We start from the raw sequence: 22526 nt of genomic DNA on the forward strand, positions 1-22526 counted from the left end.
CTGATATCCATCCCTCAACAGAGGTCCAGCCTCAGCTATCCTCAATTTAAGTCCTGTGGGTCAAACAGCTCCTCTGCAAAGTAAAGGCCCCTCTGCATAAAAGTGAATTTCTCCCAGAAGAGAATCAATGAGTGATCAAGATCACTGGGTTCTGGGCAACGACCCAGACAGTTCCTCTGTTGAGTTTTTAATCCGTATCAGGGCTAAGGAAAGCAATTTGCTTGTGGCTTTTGGACAATTAACACAGCATAACTCAGTGCTGCCACCTGCTCTTCTGATCTGCCAAATGTCTCTTTGGGTGAAGATGTCCAAAGAAGGATGCCTGAAGTGAGGTCCCCAAATCAGCGGTTCCCAACCTTTTGCACCTTACATCCCAGCAACCATTCTGTCAAAAAGCCCTGGTCCCATCAGGATAAAAAACAAAACCCCACAAAACTGCACTGTTTGAGAATATTTGTTGATTTGTCTATTTGAAGTGCAAACAACTGGCTTTTTCAATTGGGCAATGAGCTGAAGGACCACCTACATGACCTTGGGAGTCCCACCGGTTGAGAAACACTGCCCTAAATCCTTTGTCAGGCATCTAAAACCTTGGCTGATTTCCACAGGGGCTGAGCAAATACAGCTCCCATTAGGAGATAGCTGGGGTTGGTCAGCACCCCTGAGCCTCAGGCTGCTCACATAAGTATCTAAATAGGGACACAGAGCAGTGCTGGGCTCAGATGAGAAAACTTTAGCCAGCACACATGTAAAAGCTGCATTAAGGAACAGGGTGAAGTTTATCATCATTGGGTCCTACAGGAGGATTAGATGATGTTGTTTTCATGGAGGTCACATAGATACCTTTTCATCATAGACTATTCGTGGCCTGATCTCTGGGGCCTGGTAACCAGGTGTGCCCTCTACCCCCAGGGCTCCTTCGTGAAAGGACTGCCGGGAAATCCCATAGTCGGACAGCTTGATGTTGATGTGCTCTTTAATATCCAGGGACCACACCAAGATGTTGTCTGACTTCAGGTCGCAGAATATGATGTTCTTCTTGTGCAGGTAGGCGAGGCCAGTTGCGATCTGATATGCTATTTTGTGTGTCAGCATGTGCCCCAAAGGGACAAACGCAGCCCCTGTCACAAAAGAAAGGTGGCAGCTCTAGCAAATATAATAGTTTTTATTTTTATTAACATCAAGATGATAGAAACAAGCTACGTTTAGAAAAAGTGGTGCTGAGGGTGTGCCTGGAGGCATGTATGGGCACCGTTCATGTTACTCTAGACACAAGGCTGACATCTCTCATCTATGCTTTTAGAGCCCCTTGACTTCAGAGGTTCATAACTTTATCAAAGAAATTAATGTTGAAACCTGACGAAGTGCTGAGGCCCTCGTAATTAAAACAGCCTCACCCAACTTTCAACTTGGCTCTCTTAAGTTTGCATTGGCAAAACTACCACAGTAAGATGGCAATTTAGTCTCTGCTACCTGATTTCCAGCAGAGAGCATGAAACACAATACACGTGGAATTAAAACAAGCTTCAAAACCCCACATGCAAAGGAGACTTGGGTATCCAGATCTGACTCATAACGTCAATTTTGATGAGGTCCCACAGCGGCCCATCTTGGAAACAATTTCATCTCCCTCCCACCCATCCAGGAATAAAGCATTTCCTTCAACCCCTTGGCCAGCAGTTTCAGCATTACCCTACAGTACCCTGCAGTGTAAGGATTAAGCAAGAAGGCTCCGCTGTTACCTCTGGAGTTTTCGGATAAGACGGTAGTGAGGCTGCCCAAAGGGGCCAAGTCCAGGGCAAAGCAGAGAGGATGGATGCTAATGCCAATCAGGGACACGATGCATGGGTGCTGCAAGGAGTGGAGCATGCTGGCTTCCTGCCGAAACTCTGAGAAGTTCTTCATGGCATCCATGGCACGCAGGTGCTTCAGCATGGTATCTAGTGAAACACCGAGATCTCTCGTTACAACCAACCAGCACTACGCACTGGGCGCCTTCTGCTTCCTCGGGAAGCTGAAGCCGTTTGTAGGAGGCAGGGAGCTGAGCAATGTAGGGCAGGGAGCAAGTGGTGCTTTGGTTTGCGCGGGGGCCATGTTCTCATTTTGCTGCAAGCATTACTGCTGCTGTGAGAGGGAGCGACGCCACTGCCCAGAGGAACAGCTGCACAGAGGGTGTGAGGCTCTCCCAACAGCCTAAGTGACTGAGGAGCACAAGACCTGGCAAAAGCCAAGTGGAATTATTATTGCTCTTCAATCACTCACGTGATTTGGAACATCTCACCCTACAGCCTAGGTGAGAGAGTCAACACGAGACAGTCGACAACACATAGCAGCATGTTACACTATATAAAACTTAGGGGAAAGAGGCTCTTGCCCTTTCAGTCCCACCCTCATCTTGCATTTCTCCTAGGGCAGCACATGTATTTCATAGACATTAGGGCTGGAAGGGAAGATCACTGGGTCCAGCCCCCTACCCCAAAGGCAAGAAGTGAGCTCGGGTCAAAGGATCCCAGAAAGATAAGCGTCCAAACGCTTCTTTGTAGGCAGGCAGCCTTTGTGCTAAGGGAAAGCAAAGGCTGTTCAAGGCTAGAGTCACGGCTGGTCCCAGTCTTTTCCAAGGAGGGCTGCCAACGCTGCAGTAGCTGCTCTCTTCCACTGCTCAGGGAGGCCCCATGTCCTTAGAAGTCACAGCGAAGAGACATGCTCTCATCCAGCCTCCTCGGGGAATGGAGGAAGCCCCATCACTCACGATCTAGACCTAAGCTGCACAGAGCACTACTGAACTCAGCTGTTCCTACCCGCAAGGGGGACACCAGATGATTTACCTGACTTGGCTCTGTACCTCTCCGACTCCCCATCCATCCCAGAGGGAAGTGCCTTGAACATGGCCCGAGAGGACTGAACTGCTATTTTTTTTTTTTTTTTATCAAGACCCCAGCCAAAACCAACCAGTGACAGGTTCTGGACCAGTGTGGAGTGAGACCGCCCTGGCCCAGAGTCTGTTGAAGACAACATAACACGGTGGACTTCACAGATGGGAGGCTGAACTGTGGACCGGTTACGCAGCTTGTCCAGGGTCACATATGGAAACCAAACCCTGATCTCTTAAGCACCAGCCCAGCGCCTTGTCCTCAAAATCAGCCTTCCTCTCTGCCAGCGAACAGCGGAGGAGAACAAACCAGGAGGGAAGGGATGTGAAATCCCCTCTTTTGTCCCTGCCCGAGGGCTCTCCCTAGGCGCTGCTCCAGGTCCCAGCTGACCCGGTGAGCAGAGCACCTGCCCCAATGTCAACCGCTGTTCTCCATTTCTTGGGGGTGTTTTTTAGAGTAGAGGTTTTAAAACAATATCACCCTCCTTCCTCACCCACACATGCAAATTTTGCTGTTTTAAAGCAGTATCATGTAAAACAGGCCAAAGCCAACTACATCCTAACCCAGAAGTGCTGTGTGTACAGAGCATGTTAAGAAGGGCACGGTACCTGCAGCAGAATTAGGAGAACTCTTGCATTTTTTAATCTGAAATCTCTTCACCGCCACTCGTTTTCCTTGGTACCGTGCCTGGTATATAACCGTTCCGCTTCCCCCCTGGCCAAGAACATTGATTTCATTTTCGCTGTATTCCAGTTTGCTATTTTCCAAGAAGAGCCTGTCAGAAATGTAAAAAAAAAAATATATATATATATATAAAGCTCCCTGTGACTTGTACATTCAATCCATCTCATTTCTTCTGTCCATTTGGTTTTTCGCATTTTAAAAGGTTTTCAGCTCAGCAACAGCTTTCCACGGGGAGGACGGGCTCGTGCCATGCCCAAGCTGCTTTGTCAGCTTTCTTTTCAACAGGCCAAAAAGCCTTGTGCGCGTTTCCCCCATGAAGAACAGCTCTATCAAGCAAGTGAAAGGGGCCGTTCAGCAAATTAAACATATCTCAGAGCAAACAAATAGTATCCTGAAAAGCATTTGAGGAGCCAAATTCCCCCTTGAGGCACATGACAAATGCAAGCTGATCATTATAAGGTATGGCCATTTTAACAGGTTTCCACCTCCTCTGCCTCCTACTCCTCTTCAGTGTTTCTGAACAAGACCAGGCTCTGATTAGGGTCCAGTGCAACCTTGGGGAGCTTGGGTACCAGCTGCTTGGGATGCCGGTTGGCTTAAAGAGTACTCAGAGCTCTGCTCTATACCCGCTAGAGAGGTGTGAGGCACACAGACAGCACAGGAGGGGAAGGACCCAAGCCTCTTGTCTTGCTTAATGCCCATATGTCTTGAGGAAGGACACTATACAATAATTTATAAGTGGGGTCGAAGTTGTGCTCTCTGGCCCCTAGTGCCTGTCTCCTACACACCTTTTGGGTTATCAAATCATAAAGAATTTGGACTGGAAGGGACCTTTTGAGGTCATATCTAGGCCAACCCTCTGCTTGAGGCAGGATCGTCCTCATCCAAACCGTCCTGTACAAATGCATTGCCTAATATATTAGCAAAACCACACTGTCAACCCTGATACAACCAGACATAACGCCCTAACCTGCCGCAGGTAAGGCAAGGGGCCCACAGCAGCTAATGTTCTGCCGCAGCAAAGCTGTTATATCAGAGCTATACAAAACTTTTGCAGTGGGACCAGGCACAAACTCAAAGCTCAGCCCAGCTTCATCAAAAGGGCCGATGCAAACATTTCAGTGCAGGGCACAGCACATACAGGTGCTTCCTCCCTTTCAAGGGACATTACTGCTCTGATGTGGAAAACCCTCCTTTCTCCATTGCTCGGTTGTCTTCTTCAATGTTCACCATGTGAGATGCTCTGACCTGCAAGGCAACTGCAGTACTGTCAATGAAATGGGTTCTTCTCAGTGAATGCTGCCCACTTCCTCTAATAAAAGGTATCATTTTGAAGCAAGAGTTCTAGTTTTTTGTATGCCATAAAAAAAATTAACACTCAGACACTTCTCAGAGTCTGCAACATGTGGAAACCTCTATACTTGAGCACTACTCAGAAGGCCTCAAAAAACTGCACCTGAAATGGGCCCTTCTTCCACAGCTCCACTGTCCCCGCAGTTAGTTACAGCAATGCAGCCTTTTCCTATATGGGCTTTGGTGTATAACGCATCCAACCTAAAATCAATATTAGCATGCAGCTGGGACTGGCTTTTGGGTGTGCAAAACCGATGGGCAAACAGACCAAGCCAAAAGAAGATCCCACTCCCCATAAATGCACTGCTTATTTAATTCTTTCATTCGAAGAAGCAAAATCTTTTGGCTCAACCCTTACATGCCTGGTGACCTTTCTCTTTGGGTTGGGAGGAAAAACTTCCTACCCACTTCCACCTTCTTTCCTGTATACAGTGCCACGATAATGGGAGTGAGGACAAGGAGCCCAGAAGGGCCTGCTGGCCAGTTAGAAGTCAAGAGATACACTTATGGTTAGGTAGAAACAACAGAGGAAATGGCAAGAAGAAATAAAGTAGAAACCATAGAGCATGTAGAGAAGAGATCAAAACCTTTGAGCAAATGGCTCTGGTTCACTTGAGGGCATGAGAAAAGTATTGGGTAATTTATTTTAAAGGCCAGTTCTCTCCTACTCAGTCATGATTAGATTTGTAAAAAGCATTAGGAGTAGTGGAGCAGGCTCCAATCATCAGGGAATGGAGGATTTCTTGAAATAAGTGGGGAAAATAGCCTTGAATAGCCCTTTGGAGACCAAAGTCTGTGAGGAGAAAATTCAGGAAATGCCATTGCTTTCTACAGCATGTTTAGCTTGATGCCCAATTTCTGGTGGATCAAATATGCTTTGGACACTAAGAAATGCTTTCATAGTCTTAAGCCTGGAAATTACATTTGAGCCAGCCAGCGGGCACAGGATTGAATCCTTCTTAGAAAAAAAGTTCAGGGGTTTGAAGTCTCTGTCTGTGGCAGCACGTATTCTATTGAGCAGAGGCCTTCCTATGCAGGAAGTAACAGCCATGTCTCCGTGAACTGCAGCCAAAACCCTGAATCCACTGTTGAAACCAATTGTGTTGGATCTTCCCATGACAGCAGAAGCTGGAATCCAAGTCAGCTTGCCAGGAAGGGATGTGTACAGATCGCTCATCAGGAAGCTGGAGGCAATGCATTGCATGTACCCAGGCCCCTTACCTGGCTGAGGGTAGTAACCCATTCACAGCCGCCAAGCTCAAACCTCCCCCCCTCAAATTCAGGGGCTGAGTCCAAATTTGAAAATTGTAGTGAGCCCCAAATCTAAGCCCCACCCCCTTTAAATCTAATGGATGGTCAGACTCAGAACTGCATACAAACACTGCAGTAATCTTTGTGAGTAACCTATTAAAGGCTCCTTTTTCTGCATAACAGGGATTTGGAGAGACTCGTTACTGTAATGGGGCATGGTTTTTAACAGGTCAGTGCCATGCTGCATCCCTGTGATTGCAAACAGAGGAGGCACTGACTGTAAGCAAGGTGAATGCAGGCTAGGATGCAGTGTTGTGGGAGGGGGTGGGGAGAGAACTGGTCTCCGCGTCAGTGGCTGATACAGATATCTAGGAGGTAAGATGGAAGGCATGCAAAGAGAATTATATACGGCACATCTGAGGTGCAACTAGTGACTGTTAAGTAACCTTACCTAGCAGGAAAATCAGTCATGAAAAGCTCGGGGACCAGCTCTTGCAGGGGAACCGGGATATCAGGGTGGCTTGGACACTCGATGCAATCCAGCTCTATCGCTGTTAGGACACAGTCCTCCATGTTAAAATACTGCACGTCATCTGCTTTTCTGTTAGCCTCATTCTCCTCCGCTCTCAAAGTGGCACAGATGTGGCAGGGGACATACTGTTCCATCAGCAAAGTCCCGTCGCTCTCGGTAGCTGTGAGGGCTGAACGAGAAAACCCCGACAACAGACGTGAGACAACAATCTGCAGAGCTTTCAAATGCCCCCTGCTCCCAAAGCGCCCGTGGGACGAGAGCAGCTCCTCCACTTTATTAACTGTGACCAAAAAATACCTATTTGCACAACAGCCATGGGGAACAAGGACCAGATGGAAGCGATGTCAACTCAAGGCAGTCGACAGAGCTGCCCGCGCCTTTAGTCTGACCTTCAGAAGTAAGTAATAGGCAGGCTTCCTTAAAAAATATTTTCAGTGCACTGGAAATGTGGGGGTATAAGAATACAGGGCCTGAGAGCAACCCTCTGCTCACTGGATGAATGACTGCTTTGTCTTTCTCTTTGCTGGAGGGCATTTTTATCTCTCTCACCAGCGATCAATCTGCTTTGCAAGAGGTCTCGGGAATCATGGCAATGCTCAAACCTCATTGTTTTATTATTTTAAGAAACAAACTCAGAAGAAAGCCTTTGTTTTCCCCACTCTTCTCAGAGCCAGTGTTCAACATTCAGTGTTTTTTCTTTAATGAACAAATTCAGGAGAAAGCCTTACTGGGCATGCCCCCCACTTCTCAGGGCAATCTCAGATAAAACAGAAAAATGCACCTGGATAATATTGGGATGTGACAATTCTTCATTCTTGTTTTCTAAAGATCAGAGGTGAAAAGATGCTGATCTCTAAACCAATATGAGGCAATCTCAAACACAACCACAGTCATGGTTTATTTAATAAAAATTTATTTGCGGATTGAAAGACCCATTGGTTAACACTGGGCCTTATTCTGATCTCACTGTTGTAAAGCAGGAGTAATCATTCAAGTGCATACTGTTCTGTTGGTGCAGAGCTCCCAGCATTGGGTACTGGGGTCAATGGCAATGCCCCAGTGCTTTGGGTCTTAGAAATGAAACCCAGGCCTCCACTGGTGACACAGGGATTTTGTCATTGGGACCTGCACACACACTTCACTCCAGGCACACAGACCTAATTCAGCCTTTACTAAGCTCATTGGTGAGTCTTGTCACCCATTTCTTCAGGAGTAGGTGTGTGTCTTGTGTGCACAGGAACATCTCATTTGATTTTGCTTTTAGGATTTTGAGTGATGGGTCTCTCTGTAAATAATGCTCACACCTTGCTGCATCTGTGAAGAGTTGTGCGCTAGGGATCCTGCCTCTAGATCCTCTGTTTCCAAACTATCTGATCTAGTCACAGACCACCAGAAAAAAGGCTGGTGAAGTGAAGCCTTATCAGATATGAATTGCACACCACCAATAGTGGCACGCGTGTCCAGTGGTGCCAGGGACATGGACGAACAAAGATGCTAAAGCGAGCTGATGGAGTTGGGTACCTGCTGTGGAATTGCTCACATGCGGCACTTACTCGTGCGTCTGCGATTAGCCTGCTAACCGGGGCTACATTGTCCCAGGTTAGCTTGTGCTCACCGCAGGGTAACTGTGGATGCATGAAGAGTTACTGTGAAAAAGCTGGTTCCACCGTATGTCGCAACCCGCAGTTCACTCGCTTTCATCTGATCATTTGTCCCTACCCATGCTAAAGGTTGGGAACCCATACTTTGGGCTGTAAGAGTCTCAAGACTGCTTTTCAGGGGGACAGTCTTCATCTGCTGCCTTGTTTTACACACACTGACAGCATGTCCTAGGAGCAATTTGCCAAAAAAAGAAAAGGTTTGAGACATAACACTGCATGGAAGACACCCGTCATTCTTACCAGGAAACCACTGATCGATCAAGGAATTGACGTGGTCCGTGATGAAAGCCATTGCTGAAAAATCTCTCATTTCTGACTGGCAGATAATTTTAATTCCACCGCTTTTCTTCTTTTTCCAGTTCACGTCGGACGATTCCACACTGCGTTAGGGAAAGTGAAAAATTACTGAGAAAGCAGCTGTAATGCATGAAAGTTAACAGCTTTTTTCTTTTTCTAGCCAAATATTTGATACTCAGAAGCATAAAACTGCAGGTCATTTATCATTAATCAAAGGAAAAGTTAGCTCAGATATGAACACGATGGCCAAACCAAATCAACTCTGCAAACGTCTGGAGAGAATGTTCTGGCACAGAAGCATGAAGAAGCTGGTTGCTTACAAAGTGCAAATGGAAATACAGTCAACCCAACAGGAAATGTGAGCCTGAGCAAAGGCTGGAGATTATAGAAAAAAGCACTGGAGAGTTCAGCTGAGTACCAATAATACAACCTCAAGGGGCCAATCTCCAAAGGGAGATGCATGCCTTTAGCATGCCTTCAAAACATGCTTGAGACATTGTAAGAGACAGCTGTTTGTGTGCGACCCCTTGGGTTTTTCACAGCAATGGGATTTTGAGCTAGCTGGCTAATTCTGCACCAAACAGTTGAACATCTTTCTGTGTGCCTAGATGCATTATGCAGAGAAAGGGGAGAGTTGGCACCTCCAAAGGTTATTCAGAGAACAGTAAGTCAGAGGTGGCCAACCTGCAGCACGGCTGGTCAAGTGGCATGGCAGCCTCTGTGCATGGCAGATCAAGCAGGGAGTAGAAAGCAGAGCAGCAGTTCAGGCAAAGAGCAGAAAACAAAGCAGCTTGGGGAGGAGAAAGGGATCGGACTGGCATTCAGGGAGGGTGCAAGGCTTAAGTTGTGGCATGCAAAAAAGGTTGGTCTCACTACAGTAAGTGATATAGATTTGAGACCAACTGGAATCATCACCGTTGATCTAGGGTTTTATCCACTGAGTGCTAAATGCTAAAGGAAAACTTCTCTTCCATTAAAGTGAATGGGTTTCCATTTAGTCTGACACATTTTCACATGTTCCTGGACACTCCTGCGAGGCTGGCTGCACCAGAGCACCAGTTACCTGAGGTAGCCCCCGTCAAAGGTAACGAAGAGCCCTTCCTGCCAGTAAACGGTGTGGGTCCTCTTGACCCGGAAGGTGCTGCAGCGGTTCCTCTGAGTGCCCGTGAAGCTGTAGATGGTCAGCTGCTTGTTCCTATTCTTGGTGTTCTTCTTGTTTTCAAACAGCTGAAAAGACCAGGAAAATGTGTCACAATTATTTGCTCCTGAGGCTTCTCACGTAGGGGTTTCCTTTACTCAAACCAGCAGGTTGAAAAGCTCTCTCTTCCTCAAACACTGCTCCCTGCACATCCTTTCACAGCATCTAATGACGTGTGCTCTAGCTCACGAAAGCTTGTGCTATACATCCACTTATAGACCTACTTTAGTTAGTCTCTAATGTGCAAATCTACCCTGCCTTCTCCTACTGGCCAGCTCAGGTGGTCCTCATGACCTTCCCATTACAGTGTCCAGAACTAGGAAAAAACTTGTTATCTAAGGTAATTTTGGAATTACCTAATTCCTCAAGTAATTTTGTGACAGCATGAACACAAACATAGTCACAGAAAGACAAGATTTTACATATCCCATGTAAGAGGAGAGCCATGAACCAGTGACTGGCGAGTCATGCTGTACTTCTTGTGGACAGTCACCCATTCAATTTTTTATCTGCAAACTTCAGCACAGCGTGGTAGTAAATTCATGTGTTTTGCCAGTTGGGAAGCTGCAGTGAGCAGCATAGTATAGAGATATCCCATGAATGTGGCACCTTTCTAACATGCTACTATTGAATCTCTCAGAATAAGGCACAAACGAGCAGGGAGGAGGAGTAGCCACCTACCTCTTACATCTACTCTTTTTCAGAAAGAATCTCATTTGGGCATCTAAGTCTACTCAGACACTTAATAGTTGGAAGAGCATCTGACCCTAGGTGACCCATACATCAACAGTACTATTACAGTGCAAAGGCACAGGTACTAAGCGAATGGTAAAGTAGTGGAGTGACTGGATGGCTATACCAGTGTCTAGTGGCGTTAGCACATTTTACGGAGAGCTGCTGCAGACGACCATGAAATGAACAGCATCTGGCAACCTCACAAAACACTCTTGGATTTGGTTATTTCTTGTATTCAATATATACGGCTGTGCCTATCACACTATGCCTCCTGGCTGGAGCACTTCAAAAGCACCCAGGCTGCATGCTGCCGTGAGCTTTCCAGCCAGAGGGTGCAACAGGGAGAAGCGACCACCTGAAACTCTGCTACCCCCACCCCCTCCACCCCGGGAGCAGAGCAGATGGTCAGTGCCGGGGGGCGGGGCAGGGAACATCAGAGCACTGCTGCTTCCTGCACGCCACAGCTGCGGTTCCCAGCATGTGGCTCTCCAGGCATTAGGGTGCTGGGGCCAGAGTGCAGAGAGCCACAGGACTGAAGCGCCAGGAGCCTTGGTGCCCTGAATGTACCAGGTGCTGGAAATGCAGGGAGCTGAGGTGCCCTAAATGCCACAGCCCCAGGGAGCACCCCAGGTGCTGGGAGCCCCAGGATGCAGGGAGCGCGGGGGAGTGCTAGGAGAGGGTGAGAGTGGTTTGCACTGCATGATAGCATGCTGAAGGACTGACACCTATACATATGCATGGTGCAAAATAATGCCTGCTTCCTGCTATGTTGTCCTATTGTGTAATGCTTGGGAGCATTTCATCACCCCTGGAGCCCTTTTGAAATGTTTCAACTGCTACGTCGGTCTAAACCCTGAGAGACCACAAGAGAACGAAGCAAGACAGACATGGGCCCGTGAATGTCTGTAAGCTGACTCCAAGTGATATTTATGCTTTTGTTGAATGGCAGCTTTAACTGCCTTAATTTTTTAGCAGTAACCTACCTGAAGGTCCATCTCGGCCAGGCTAATTAACATGCGAGCTATGAACCTTTGCCAAAAGCCAACTGGGACGAAGCTCATCTTGAACACCCTTTGGACCGTGTTGGTCGTCTGATGTCGTAGCCCATGGATGTCTAGTGCTGGTTTGGCTGGGAGGAGATGAGGAAGGAGGTAGCTGAAACAAATCACACATGACAGCTCAACTTTTCAACTCTGGCTTCCCAACAGCAAGCACACCATTACCACTTCATAAGCCACGGTCAGCGTGCATAGAGGGTTTCAGTGCACTGTGCATCTAGAAAGCCTTCAGATTTATGACCAGGAAAATGGAAGAGGAAGGGAGAGAGCAAGTGGCAAGAAGACTGGGCTTAATTTTCAGTAAGGAAATAAGCACGCGATGAACAGGCACGGTGCATACATGCCTCAGGAAGGTCAACTGCAGACAACAAACATCAGTGAAAAAAAAAAGAGAAGCAAAAACTAATGCCTTTAAGAAAGGTGATGAGTTGCTAGAATGACTTTGGTTTCCCTTGAGCTGTGACAACTCTTGGCCACACAATGCACTGCCGTGTAGAGGGACCTGGGCATGTGAGCTAACAATGCCCAGGGGGAGTGCTGTATTAATAAAGCTGGCACTGTGACCTGAGTTAACTCCATGCCACAGAGATGTGCATATTCAGGGACAACATCTGTGCAGAGACTGCTCTGGTAATGAGTGAAAAACAGCAGCACCAATGCTGGATGACATTTTAGGTCTAAAAGCAACTGAGCATGGAAAGAGGGTGCATTCAGAGGGAGGGAGAGAGAGAGAGAGGACTCCAGCTCCCGGAGGCTGACAGCCATGCTGCCTTGGCCTTCACCCCAGTCCTAACAGAGTTACTGCAGCCTCAGGGCTGCTCTTACAATCCAGATCACACCAGTGGTTTATGGTTCCTAAAGCACCGCACCGAAGCAGCCTGCTACACTTCTTAAGCAAATAAATGTTGATTTGTCCTAGCAACCAGTATTTGGGGAACTAAGTTTTGGTGGGAGACCAACTCCTCTTTGAAAAACAGAATAGGAGTCTGCTTCTTTGGAAGAGAAAAATCATGCAAGATTATTATTTAGTTAAATTATGTTTTCAATGCTCCCCTAGATCTGGATCCTGGAAAACAAAATTGTGGGCAACTGATCTTAAAAATGGCTAATGGCTTTCACTACCTGCCCAAAACCTCGCTTTTCCCAGCCAGTAACACTCTACTGGAACAAACAGGTTTGTAGAGACCTCCTCGTGTTACTGCTGTACATTAATGACCATATATTTTAATGGGACCGTAACCCAGTCCTGACTTTCAGTTTAGTCTGTCAACTGTATGTGCAAACCTGTGCCTGTGAATGACAAGGGTTTGGCATCTGACTGCTCCGCAGTCAAAATCAAGTACCTGGGTTTCTCAAGTCTATCATTCCTGCATGGAAAGACTAGAGAAACTTTTACTGTCATTTGCATAGAGGAGCAAAATTATAGCTCAAATGCTGGCCCAAAGAGGAATAATAATAGATAATTTGCAAATACACAGACTTCTTGTACAGAACTGTAAGGACTTTAGTGCTATGCACTGGAAGTTAAAACTGAAGCTAGAAGCTAAAAAGCTTGACCAAGACAACAGAGTAGCAGTGGCAACACTGAAACTAGAACAAAATAAGGCTGGGTCAAAGCCTCAGGCTTTAGCCACAGGGTCATGTATCCTCTTACACAGCTAACGTGCCCTGTGAACAGCTGTATCAGAAAAGATCCGTTCAGAAACATCACTAGATAACAGCCTCTCTTTTATACAACACACTCAACAAAGTATGATATCATCCTACCCAACCCCTTTGGAATTCAAAATCATCACATAAATTTCTTTAACCTGTAAACTGGAATAAAATAGGTCATCCTTTTGACTTTAATTTAGCATCCAAGGCAAGGCTGGGCTACACATCTCTCACCAGGATGAATTCCAGAGACACGAAGCATATCAGACCTAAAGTTCTTGCTCCGAAAAATGAGCAGACTCACCTTATGACAGCCAATAAATTTGCCTCCGCTCATCTAAAAACGTGTCTAGGAATGTAAGGAATAAGAAGGCCAATGAGGTCTGTTGGACCGAAACCATAAGATGGTTTCTAACACAGACGGAGATTCAACACAGCATTTGAGTAGCAGCCAAAGCAAATCCTGAAACTATGCAAAACATGCTGCTGTCCATCCGTTCAGTATGTAAACTGGCAGCTGCCTTCTCTGCCCATTGCAGGAGACATGAAACCCTTATCTAGTAAATAGATAATAACTGAAACGGACCGATCGCATGGCCGGCAGATAAATCTGATGCAAGCTGCTTGTGGCAAGAGCTCCAACAGTGGTAGGAGAGCTAACCGAGTTGCTGGGTAGCTTAGATGCCTCTGAAAAGATATCAGAGGGTATTGAGCAACAGCCTGTTTCCCAGCTCCTGACACAGGTGCAATGTAATTGCCTTTGAGAAAAATGGCAGAGTGTGACCAGGAGTCAAGAAGGCCTCTGGGACTACGCAGAAGTGTTATGACTTTATCTGCGTTAAACCCGAGAAAACGTGCTGGCGTCCAGGAGCGGATTTAAACTAAGCCCGCTGGGGGATGGGGGGACTACTGCCACTGCTGGCCCGCTGAGCAACCCTTGCAAAGCCAGCAGACCAAGGCACTTAAGGGAGCCCACCCCTGCCCCAGCCCTGGCACAATCTGTGGGCAAGGCAAGAGCCCCCAAGGCGACACTTGCCTGCCTGTACACTAATGCCAGGAGCCTGGGCAACCAGCAGGACGAGCTCGTCCTCCTGCTCAGTGCAAAGAATTATGACGTCACTGGGATAACGGAGACCTGGTGGAACTCCACCCATGACTGGACCACGGGTATAGAGGGCTATACCCTGTGCAGGAGGGATCGTGTTGACAAAAGGGACGGGGGTGTAGCTCTCTATGTGAAAGAAAGCTACATGTCCCTGCAAGCTGATGTTGGCGACCCGCATGGACAGCTAGAGACCCTCTGGGTAAAAATTCGTGGGGAACACGGCACAGGGGACACAACGGTGGGAGTCTACTACAGACCTCCCACTCAAAGTCCCGAGCTTGACCAGGAGTTCGCCCAGGAACTGACTGAAGCCGCTTGCTCCAGGACCTTGGTTGTCATGGGGGACTTCAATTACCCGGACATCTCGTGGGAAGATCACTCAGCAAAATCCCAGCGGGCGCAAAGCTTTCTCTCGTGCGTGGATGACCTCTACCTGACTCAAGAAGTCTATGGGCCAACGAGAGGCAAAGCGCTGCTCGACCTGGTACTGGCTACGGGGGATGACCTAATCGGCGACCTAGTGATCGATGGGAAGCTGGGTGACAGCGACCACGAGCTGATCACCTTCACCATCCGCCGTAAAGCTGGCAAGTCAGTCAGCAACACAGAAGTCCTTGACTTCAGAAAAGCCGACTTTGACAAGCTCAAGAGGCTTGTCGGTCAGGCCCTCAGGGACCGTGACCCCAGGGAGATGGGAGTTCAAGAAGAGTGGTTGCTTCTCAAGGAAGCGATCCTTAGTGCACAAGCTAAATCTATCCCAACACGGAGGAAAGGCAGCAAGAAGGCACAGCAGCCCTCCTGGATCTCCAGGGACCTAGCGGACCTCCTGCGGCTAAAAAGGAAAGCCTACAAAGGATAGAGGACGGGATTCACCTCCAAGGAGGATTATTCTGCGCTGGTCCGGTCCTGCAGGGAGCAAACCAGGAAAGCCAAGGCTGCAACTGAACTCCAACTAGCTTCAAGCATCAAGGACAACAAAAAGTCCTTTTTCAGATATGTGGGGAGCCGGAGGAAAAGCAAGGGCAATGTTGGACCCCTGCTAAACCAGATGGGGCAACTGACAACTGACGCCCAGGAAAAGCCAATGTATTAAATGGGTACTTTGTGTCAGTCTTTCATCAGTCCCATGGGATGCCCATGCCCGCTATGGGACAGGGTGGTCCAGGTGAGGGAGATCCCCTGCCCTCCATCAATGCTGACCTCGTGAAGGAACATCTTGAGGGCCTGGACACCTTCAAGTCAGCCGGCCCTGACAATCTGCACCCCAGGGTACTCAAGGAGCTGGCGAGCGTCATAGCCCAGCCCTTGGCACTGATCTTCGAGAGCTCCTGGCACTCTGGTGTAGTGCCCAAAGACTGGAAGAAGGTCAATGTGGTGCCGATCTTCAAGAAAGGGAGAAAAGTGGATCTGGCTAACTATAGGCCCATCAGCCTGACTTCTATCCCGGGGAAGGTCTTAGAAAAGTTTATTAAAGAGTCCATCCTTGATGGACTGGCCCAGGCTAACATCCTAAGGGATAGCCAGCACGGGTTTGTTGTGGGTAGGTCTTGTTTGACCAATCTCATTTCCTTCTATGACCAGGTGACCTATCACCTGGACGAGGGAGAAGAGATTGATGTCATATATCTTGACTTCAAAAAAAGCTTTTGATCTGGTATCCCATGATCACCTCTTGGCCAAACTGCCCAGTTGTGGCCTTGGCTCCACCACGATTCGCTGGCTGGGAAACTGGCTCCGTGGTTGGACCCAGAGGGTTGTGATTGATGGCAGTCACTCATCGTGGTGCCCTGTGACCAGTGGGGTCCCTCAAGGCTCTGTCCTGGGACCCATGCTGTTCAACATCTTCATCAATGATGTGGACATTGGAGTCAGGAGTGGACTGGCCAAGTTCGCCGATGACACCAAACTTTGGGGCAAAGCATCCACGCCAGAAGATAGGCGGGTGATCCAGGCTGACCTGGACAGGCTCAGCAAATGGGCGGACGAGAAACTGATGGTGTTTAACACCGAAAAATGCAAGGTTCTCCACCTTGGGAGGAAAAACCTGCAGCATCCTTATAGGCTCAGCAGTGCTATGTTGGATAGCACTACAGAAGAAAGAGACTTGGGGGTCATCATTGACCACAAGATGAACATGAGCCTGCAATGCGATGCTGCGGCTAGTAAAGCGACCAAAATGCTGGCTTGCATCCATAGATGCTTCTCGAGCAAATCCCCGGGACGTCATTCTCCCCTTGTACTCGGTCTTGGTGAGGCCGCAGCTGGAGTCCTGCGTCCAGTTTTGGGCTCCACAATTCAAAAAGGATGTGGAGAAGCTTGAGAGAGTCCAGAGGAGAGCCACGCGCATGATCAGAGGTCAGGAAAACAGATCTTACGATGAGAGACATGGGACTCTTTAGCCTGGAAAAGCGCAGGCTCGGGGGTGATCTGGTGGCCACCTATAAGTTTATCAGGGGTGACCACCAGGATCTGGGGGAACGTCTGTTCACCAGAGCGCCCCAAGGGATGACGAGGTCGAACGGTCACAAACTCCTGCAAGACCGTTTCAGGTTGGACATGAGGAAGAATTTCTTTACTGTCTGAGCCCCCAAGGTCTGGAACAGTCTGCCAGCGGAGGTGGTTCAAGCACCTACATTGAACACCTTCAAGAGTAAATTGGATGCTTATCTTGCTGGGATCCTATGACCCCAGCTGACTTCCTGCTCTTTGGGCAGGGGGCTGGACTCGATGATCTCCCGAGGTCCCTTCCAGCCCTGATGTCTATGAATCTATGAAAGCATAATCACAATGCTGAGGCCGTGTCACTTGTGCCAGCACTCGGAGTTCCCCTAAGGGTGAGAAAGATGCAGCAAGTCTCCGAGGGAAGAGCTGGGACGTGACGCGCCAACCCAGCACTGAAGACGTGTGGTTATGATTTAACTATAAATCCAGTGAGAGTTGGGTAGGGAAAAGCAGCAGGGAACTTTGTCCAGAAGAAAGGGAAGGGGGAATAGATCCAGTAACATCCAGCAACAGGGTTCCCATGGCAAACTCCTAGGAAAACCATGGACAAACACCTCACGAGAAGCTTTGCAAACAAGACATCAGCCGTGTCACTTGGGATGTACTGGCTTGTTCCCCCTGGGGTTAGATACTTAACCTCTGCTCTCAGGGATGACATGACCAAAATTCAGGTCTCCCGGGGAACGCTGGCAGGAACTCAAGAGGTTTGCTATCGTTTCTTGCAGCGAGGGTGATCTATTAGGATCAGATGGTCCAATCTCACATATTTCTTGCAAGGCAGGGATTGTTGGAACTCAGCCTTGTCATCATCTCTCACCGCTGGTTTACCCAGTCAAGTATTTTCTCACGGTGACACCACTACAATAGTTGCTTATTGTGACAAAGCTGCCTAAATAACATCTCTCCTTCCCGCTGAGCCATCCTGGCTGAGAAATTCCAACATACCTGTTATTGGCGACCGGTAATGCGATTTCAAACTTGGCCAGGAACTGGAAGTACTGTTCTTCTGTTTGTTCGGTGAACCCAGTCCCAACTAACAACATCCTGAAATCCTCTGCCTTGATCACACCGTTCTTAGCAATGGACTTGGAGCTCTTAATGTTAAAGATTCTCTGGAGACATTCGGATAGCCAGACTGGATCCAGGAAATACAGGTTCCTCAGGCCATGGCTTGTGTCCGGGAAGTGCAGCAAGGTCCCTGTTTCTATGAGGAAGTTGATGGCTTTAAAAAAAACAAACAAAGAAATAAATGATAAGATAAGGAGGGTGTTAAGCAACCTGCCAGCACATGAGGAGATCAGAAGAAAGCCCTGAAGGCTTTATCGAGACAAGGAACAGGCTTGGAGCATTGCCCCAACAAATAACTCCTATGGGCAGAAGATATAGCTGATTGGAGATCATCCCATTCAGCACGGTCACAAACACACCTTGTAGCTTTGCAGTGTCCCTGTCTGCCCCTACTCCAACTCAGACCCCGCTCCTGGAGTCCTTGCACAGGAACAGCTCCCACAGGCTTTTGGGGGAATATTGAGTGAGTGAGAACAGCACCCTGGGCCCCTCACATATGAAACTACAGAGAGTTTTAACAACGCTCGTGCCTGCAAGACATATGACAAGTTCATACGGCAACGTTCGTGCCTCCAAGACAGCCTCGGAACCACATGGGACCACAGGATTAGGCAATATGATACGATACACTGGTACGGTAAGCTCTGGCCTGACACCCAGAAGTGTGTCAAGTGGAGGGGATGACTTTTCTAGGGAAGAGTCTCACTGAAATACAATTAGCTTCACCTGCAGCTTTCCTAGGGCACTCACGTCACTAGCCATGACTGTCACCAGTGCCCACAGCAGAGACCTTCACTGACTCAGATGATTTCACAGCAATTATTTGCCAAGCAGCTAATTTTAGCTTTGTGATGTTTGTAAATCCCAACAGATGCCGCAGGCTAACTCCCAGGCAGTTACCGCTGTCCGGTGGCCTACCAGTCTGCAGGTCCTCGTAGTCCTTGATGTCATTCCCAGGGGTTTGCTCTAAGATTTGCTCTATCTGTTTGTCGGTTAGATATTGCACATCATCAGTCTGACTTCTTCTCTGTTGCTCCATAAGGACGGCTTCTTGGAGGCTAAGGTAACTTCTTGGGATCTGTAAGTCACACAAGAAAACAACATGATCTATGACACCCAGCTATCATGCTACCCCAGTTCATTCTGCAGCTGGTTCAAAGGCCCTTTGGAGAGAGAGCTATGTCTCCAGCAGATAGTTTTTTGAATTTGGTTGGACCAGAAATGAAACAATTGGGATGGGCTGCTCCAACCTGCATGCTTCCTGCAGCTGTAACCAAACAGAGCCCCAAAGACAGGTGAAAACCTCTCCCGGCTCAACAAAAACACAGCCTCTGGTTGCCTGGTGCTCAATACAAAGAGATGCTCTCACCAATCTCCCCGCGAGCTTCTGCGATCCAATGGAGCTGCCGACGTCCTTCATGTTGCATGTGACGTGGAAGATAAGCTGGCGGAGCCCATCGAGGCCTTCTAGGGTCTTACACGACAGCTCGCTGCAAAGAGAAAACAGGGCACGGAGCTGAGAGACTTAAGTGCAGCCTGAGAACTCCCCATTTTGATTCCCAATTCCCTGTGCCAGCATACACGGAAAGCCACCTCCTCCTACCAGCTGCCTTTCCTACACGTGGCTCTGGTGCAGAGCCCTCTACCTCTGGGCAATGCCCTGATGGCACGGCTCATTCATCAGCTGCCTCCCCCAGTGCCCCCTGAGTGTCCAGTGCAGACAACGCCCTGGGACATCCTGGGGGCACAAGGAGGTTGGGTGCAGGGTGCTGCACTCTTGAAGCCCCAAACAGCAGATTCCAACAGGGGTTTGCTCATGCCCAAAGGGGCCTTCCAGTCCCAGGGTCAAAGCAGTCCAGTAGTGGCTTAGCACTCTCGCCACCCCCCCTCCCCACTTCCCCTTCTCAGCTGGACCCTAGGATCTGGCCTTCCTGTTGGGTCCCTGAAAGCCGACCCCCTTCCTCTCTCTCACAGCTGGGAGCAGCTTTCTCCATTTCCTGCACTTCCCGTCCACCCCGTTGGCTGCATAAGAACAGTCCTCCTCTACTTCCCCCAACAAAGCCTCTTTCTTGCTGATCCCCCATATATTCTTGGGGGTGGAGGGGGCAGTGAAGACCCTTGTTTTAAAGAGGTATCCGGTATTTTAAACCGTGACCATCAATGGAGGTGGGGGTGGGCAAAGGGAAGTACATGCTCACGCAGCAGAGAGCTGAATGAATGGCTCATCAGAGTGCTTTTATCTCAGCCCCACAAAGGCTTTCCACAACATACGGAAACTTCCAGCCATGCCCTGGCTGTCCCGGATTAGTCCTGTGAGGAGCAGTGTTCCCAGCAGCTCCAGGTGATCGGTGGCAAATGACTGGGATTGTATAGGAGAGAAAGGAGAGGCAGGCAGGAAAAACAGGAGGAAACGGCAGAGGAAAGAAGTAGGAGGCTGAGAGGAACAGAAAGAGCTTGTGCAAGGGCATGAACTGGAGTTTTGGGGGTCAGCAGGGGAAGGGGGGTTTCTGCTCTGGGAGAGGACGTGGGAAGTTGCACCAAAAGTGCTGGGCACGTGCAGAATGCAGCCCCGGAGGTCTCCGAGCTGGCTTTGCCAGCGGGTGCGCAACGTGTGTGGCGGAGGCAGCAGAATCCCCCTAACATGCCTGCTGTGGGACCTGGGGGCCAGCCCCCAGCAGCTGCCACAGACAGCAGCAATATCTAGCAGCTAGGCGTCACGCTGGGCCCGCCAAGCTGCTACCAAATTCCCCACTGCTCAGCACCAGCACGCTGCTCTGGACTGAGTGCTGCACGCAAGCTCCTCCAGGGCATCCACCCCTCCTAACGGCAGAGGTGAGGCTGTGGAGCTGGACCCTGCAGCCCAGTTGCAGGACAAGAAATCGCAGATGCTCTGTGTCCTCTAGGACTATTCTCTGCGGTTGCTGGGGACAGGGCTAGGAGCAATGGCCCCAAAATGCAGGAGAGGAAATTGGGGTTGGAGACTGGGAAGAACTGCCTCACTCTGCGGGTGATCAGCCATTGGAACAAGCTACCTGGAGAGGTCGCAGCATTTCCATCCCTGGAAACTGTCAAGAGCAGGTGGATAGACGGTAGCTAGGATGGGCTAGTCAGGGATGATTTCTGCCTTGAGAAGGGGGCCCCTTCCAGCCCTACTTTCCTATGATCCTATAAGGATACAGGGGTGTAAGGTTACAAGACATTAGTCCTGGAAACCTAGTGAATCCCCACCAGCTGGTCACTGGTAGCTACTAGCAGTGACAATGCTTAGGTAACAGCTAAGCCTGTTCTCTTCAAAGCATTTTCAGCGACATTCATCCATCTATGAAACTCCCCTGAAAGTTCATATATTTTACCCCTATTTTACCCAGAAGGAAAATGAGGCATGGCTTCCTTCTGTGTAAGTATAGGTAGCACAATGCTGAAGGGTTTTTAAATCCCTGTGGGTGCCAAGGAAACGAGAATTTAGAAAAAAAACCAACTTCCATTCAGGGGTCAGGGCGGAGAACACAGGGTTAGATCAGGGATGTGGTACTTACTGTAAGTGTTTGAAGGTGATATCTGGAAAGCCAGTGGCCCTTGACCCTGATGGAGAGCGGCAGAGCGCCAGGACGTATGCCCGGAGAGTGGCTATCCTTTCCACCCGAAATTTTGTTTCGATGAGGTCGAGGTGCGTTCCCACTACTAACACGACAGAATTCGGGGCTTTGGCCTGCAAGAGAACACATGGCCCATGACTTGCATCCAGACAGCACGAGCATGACCCGACCAGGGGCAGATACCGATTCCAACACAATTATCTGCAGCACAGTCTTGACCATGGTTTATAAATCGGCTGTTTTTACAAGTGCTGGTGTGCACGGCTAAGGATAAAGGCGATGATGGATTTAAACCATTCAAAATAAGAATCAGAGGCAGCTGAGTTTCTAAAAGAACCCAGAAGATCCCCCTTGACGTACTGAGTTACTACTACTAAAGAAAAATTTCACAACCCAAGAGTGACATCTTACCTCAATGTTCAACAACCAGAACTGCAAGTTTGCAACGGCCTCTTCCCCCAAAGCCAAGTTCCATACGACTATATACAATGCTTTGTCTGTGAAGAAACACTGATTGACTGTAGACATGCTGGCGGGGCCTCCGATATCCCAGACATTGAGCTCCACTGAATCAACCTACTTAGACAAAGAGAAGTGTTTAAATCAAACAGCTCCAGTAAATCACAGGGAGATAATAGCTGAAGTATAAACCTACGCCGGGGTGCCTCCATAATGGGCGACACTAGAAGGTTTTCAATGTCCTAATTGTGCCCCCGGGAAAGGAAAAATCAACAAGCCATTGTATCCCACTTCCACACCGGAAATCCAAACCAATTGCTTGTTGCTAAGACTATAGCGGTGCTGTTGATGCTGGGAAGTCTCTAGCGGATGCTACGGGTTTTCCAGCACAGAGATCTGATTCTGAGCTGTGCATTTTGCTGGGTCCCGAATGAAAACGGTTGTCTTCCTGGCTTGCGGCACGTGTGATGGGCTTGTTTAAGCTCGCTGTCTGCTGGTGCT

The 22526-nt window shown here is 48.7% G+C and overlaps 1 protein-coding gene across 4 annotated transcripts in view; it reads right to left on the bottom strand.

Moving 5' to 3' along the window:
- The window catches only part of LRRK1 (leucine rich repeat kinase 1), a 101294-nt gene that overhangs the window by 14740 nt on the left and 64028 nt on the right, over window positions 1-22526 (bottom strand). For all 4 annotated transcript variants that reach the window (XM_090028731.1, XM_090028729.1, XM_090028730.1 and 1 more), the window contains 12 exons: window positions 21978-22142; window positions 21507-21679; window positions 19340-19460; window positions 18889-19048; window positions 17848-18124; window positions 11565-11736; window positions 9712-9875; window positions 8592-8731; window positions 6610-6859; window positions 3479-3645; window positions 1743-1940; window positions 844-1121 (listed from right to left, as the gene is read on the bottom strand). In XM_090028731.1, the coding sequence (XP_089884857.1) occupies window positions 844-1121; window positions 1743-1940; window positions 3479-3645; window positions 6610-6859; window positions 8592-8731; window positions 9712-9875; window positions 11565-11736; window positions 17848-18124; window positions 18889-19048; window positions 19340-19460; window positions 21507-21679; window positions 21978-22142 (2265 nt within the window). The remainder of the gene's footprint in view (window positions 1-843; window positions 1122-1742; window positions 1941-3478; window positions 3646-6609; window positions 6860-8591; window positions 8732-9711; window positions 9876-11564; window positions 11737-17847; window positions 18125-18888; window positions 19049-19339; window positions 19461-21506; window positions 21680-21977; window positions 22143-22526) is intronic.

The sequence above is a fragment of the Crocodylus siamensis genome, chromosome 15 (assembly GCF_052110815.1).
Source record: "Crocodylus siamensis isolate JL-2025a chromosome 15, ASM5211081v1, whole genome shotgun sequence".
Taxonomy (NCBI): Eukaryota; Metazoa; Chordata; order Crocodylia; family Crocodylidae; genus Crocodylus; species Crocodylus siamensis.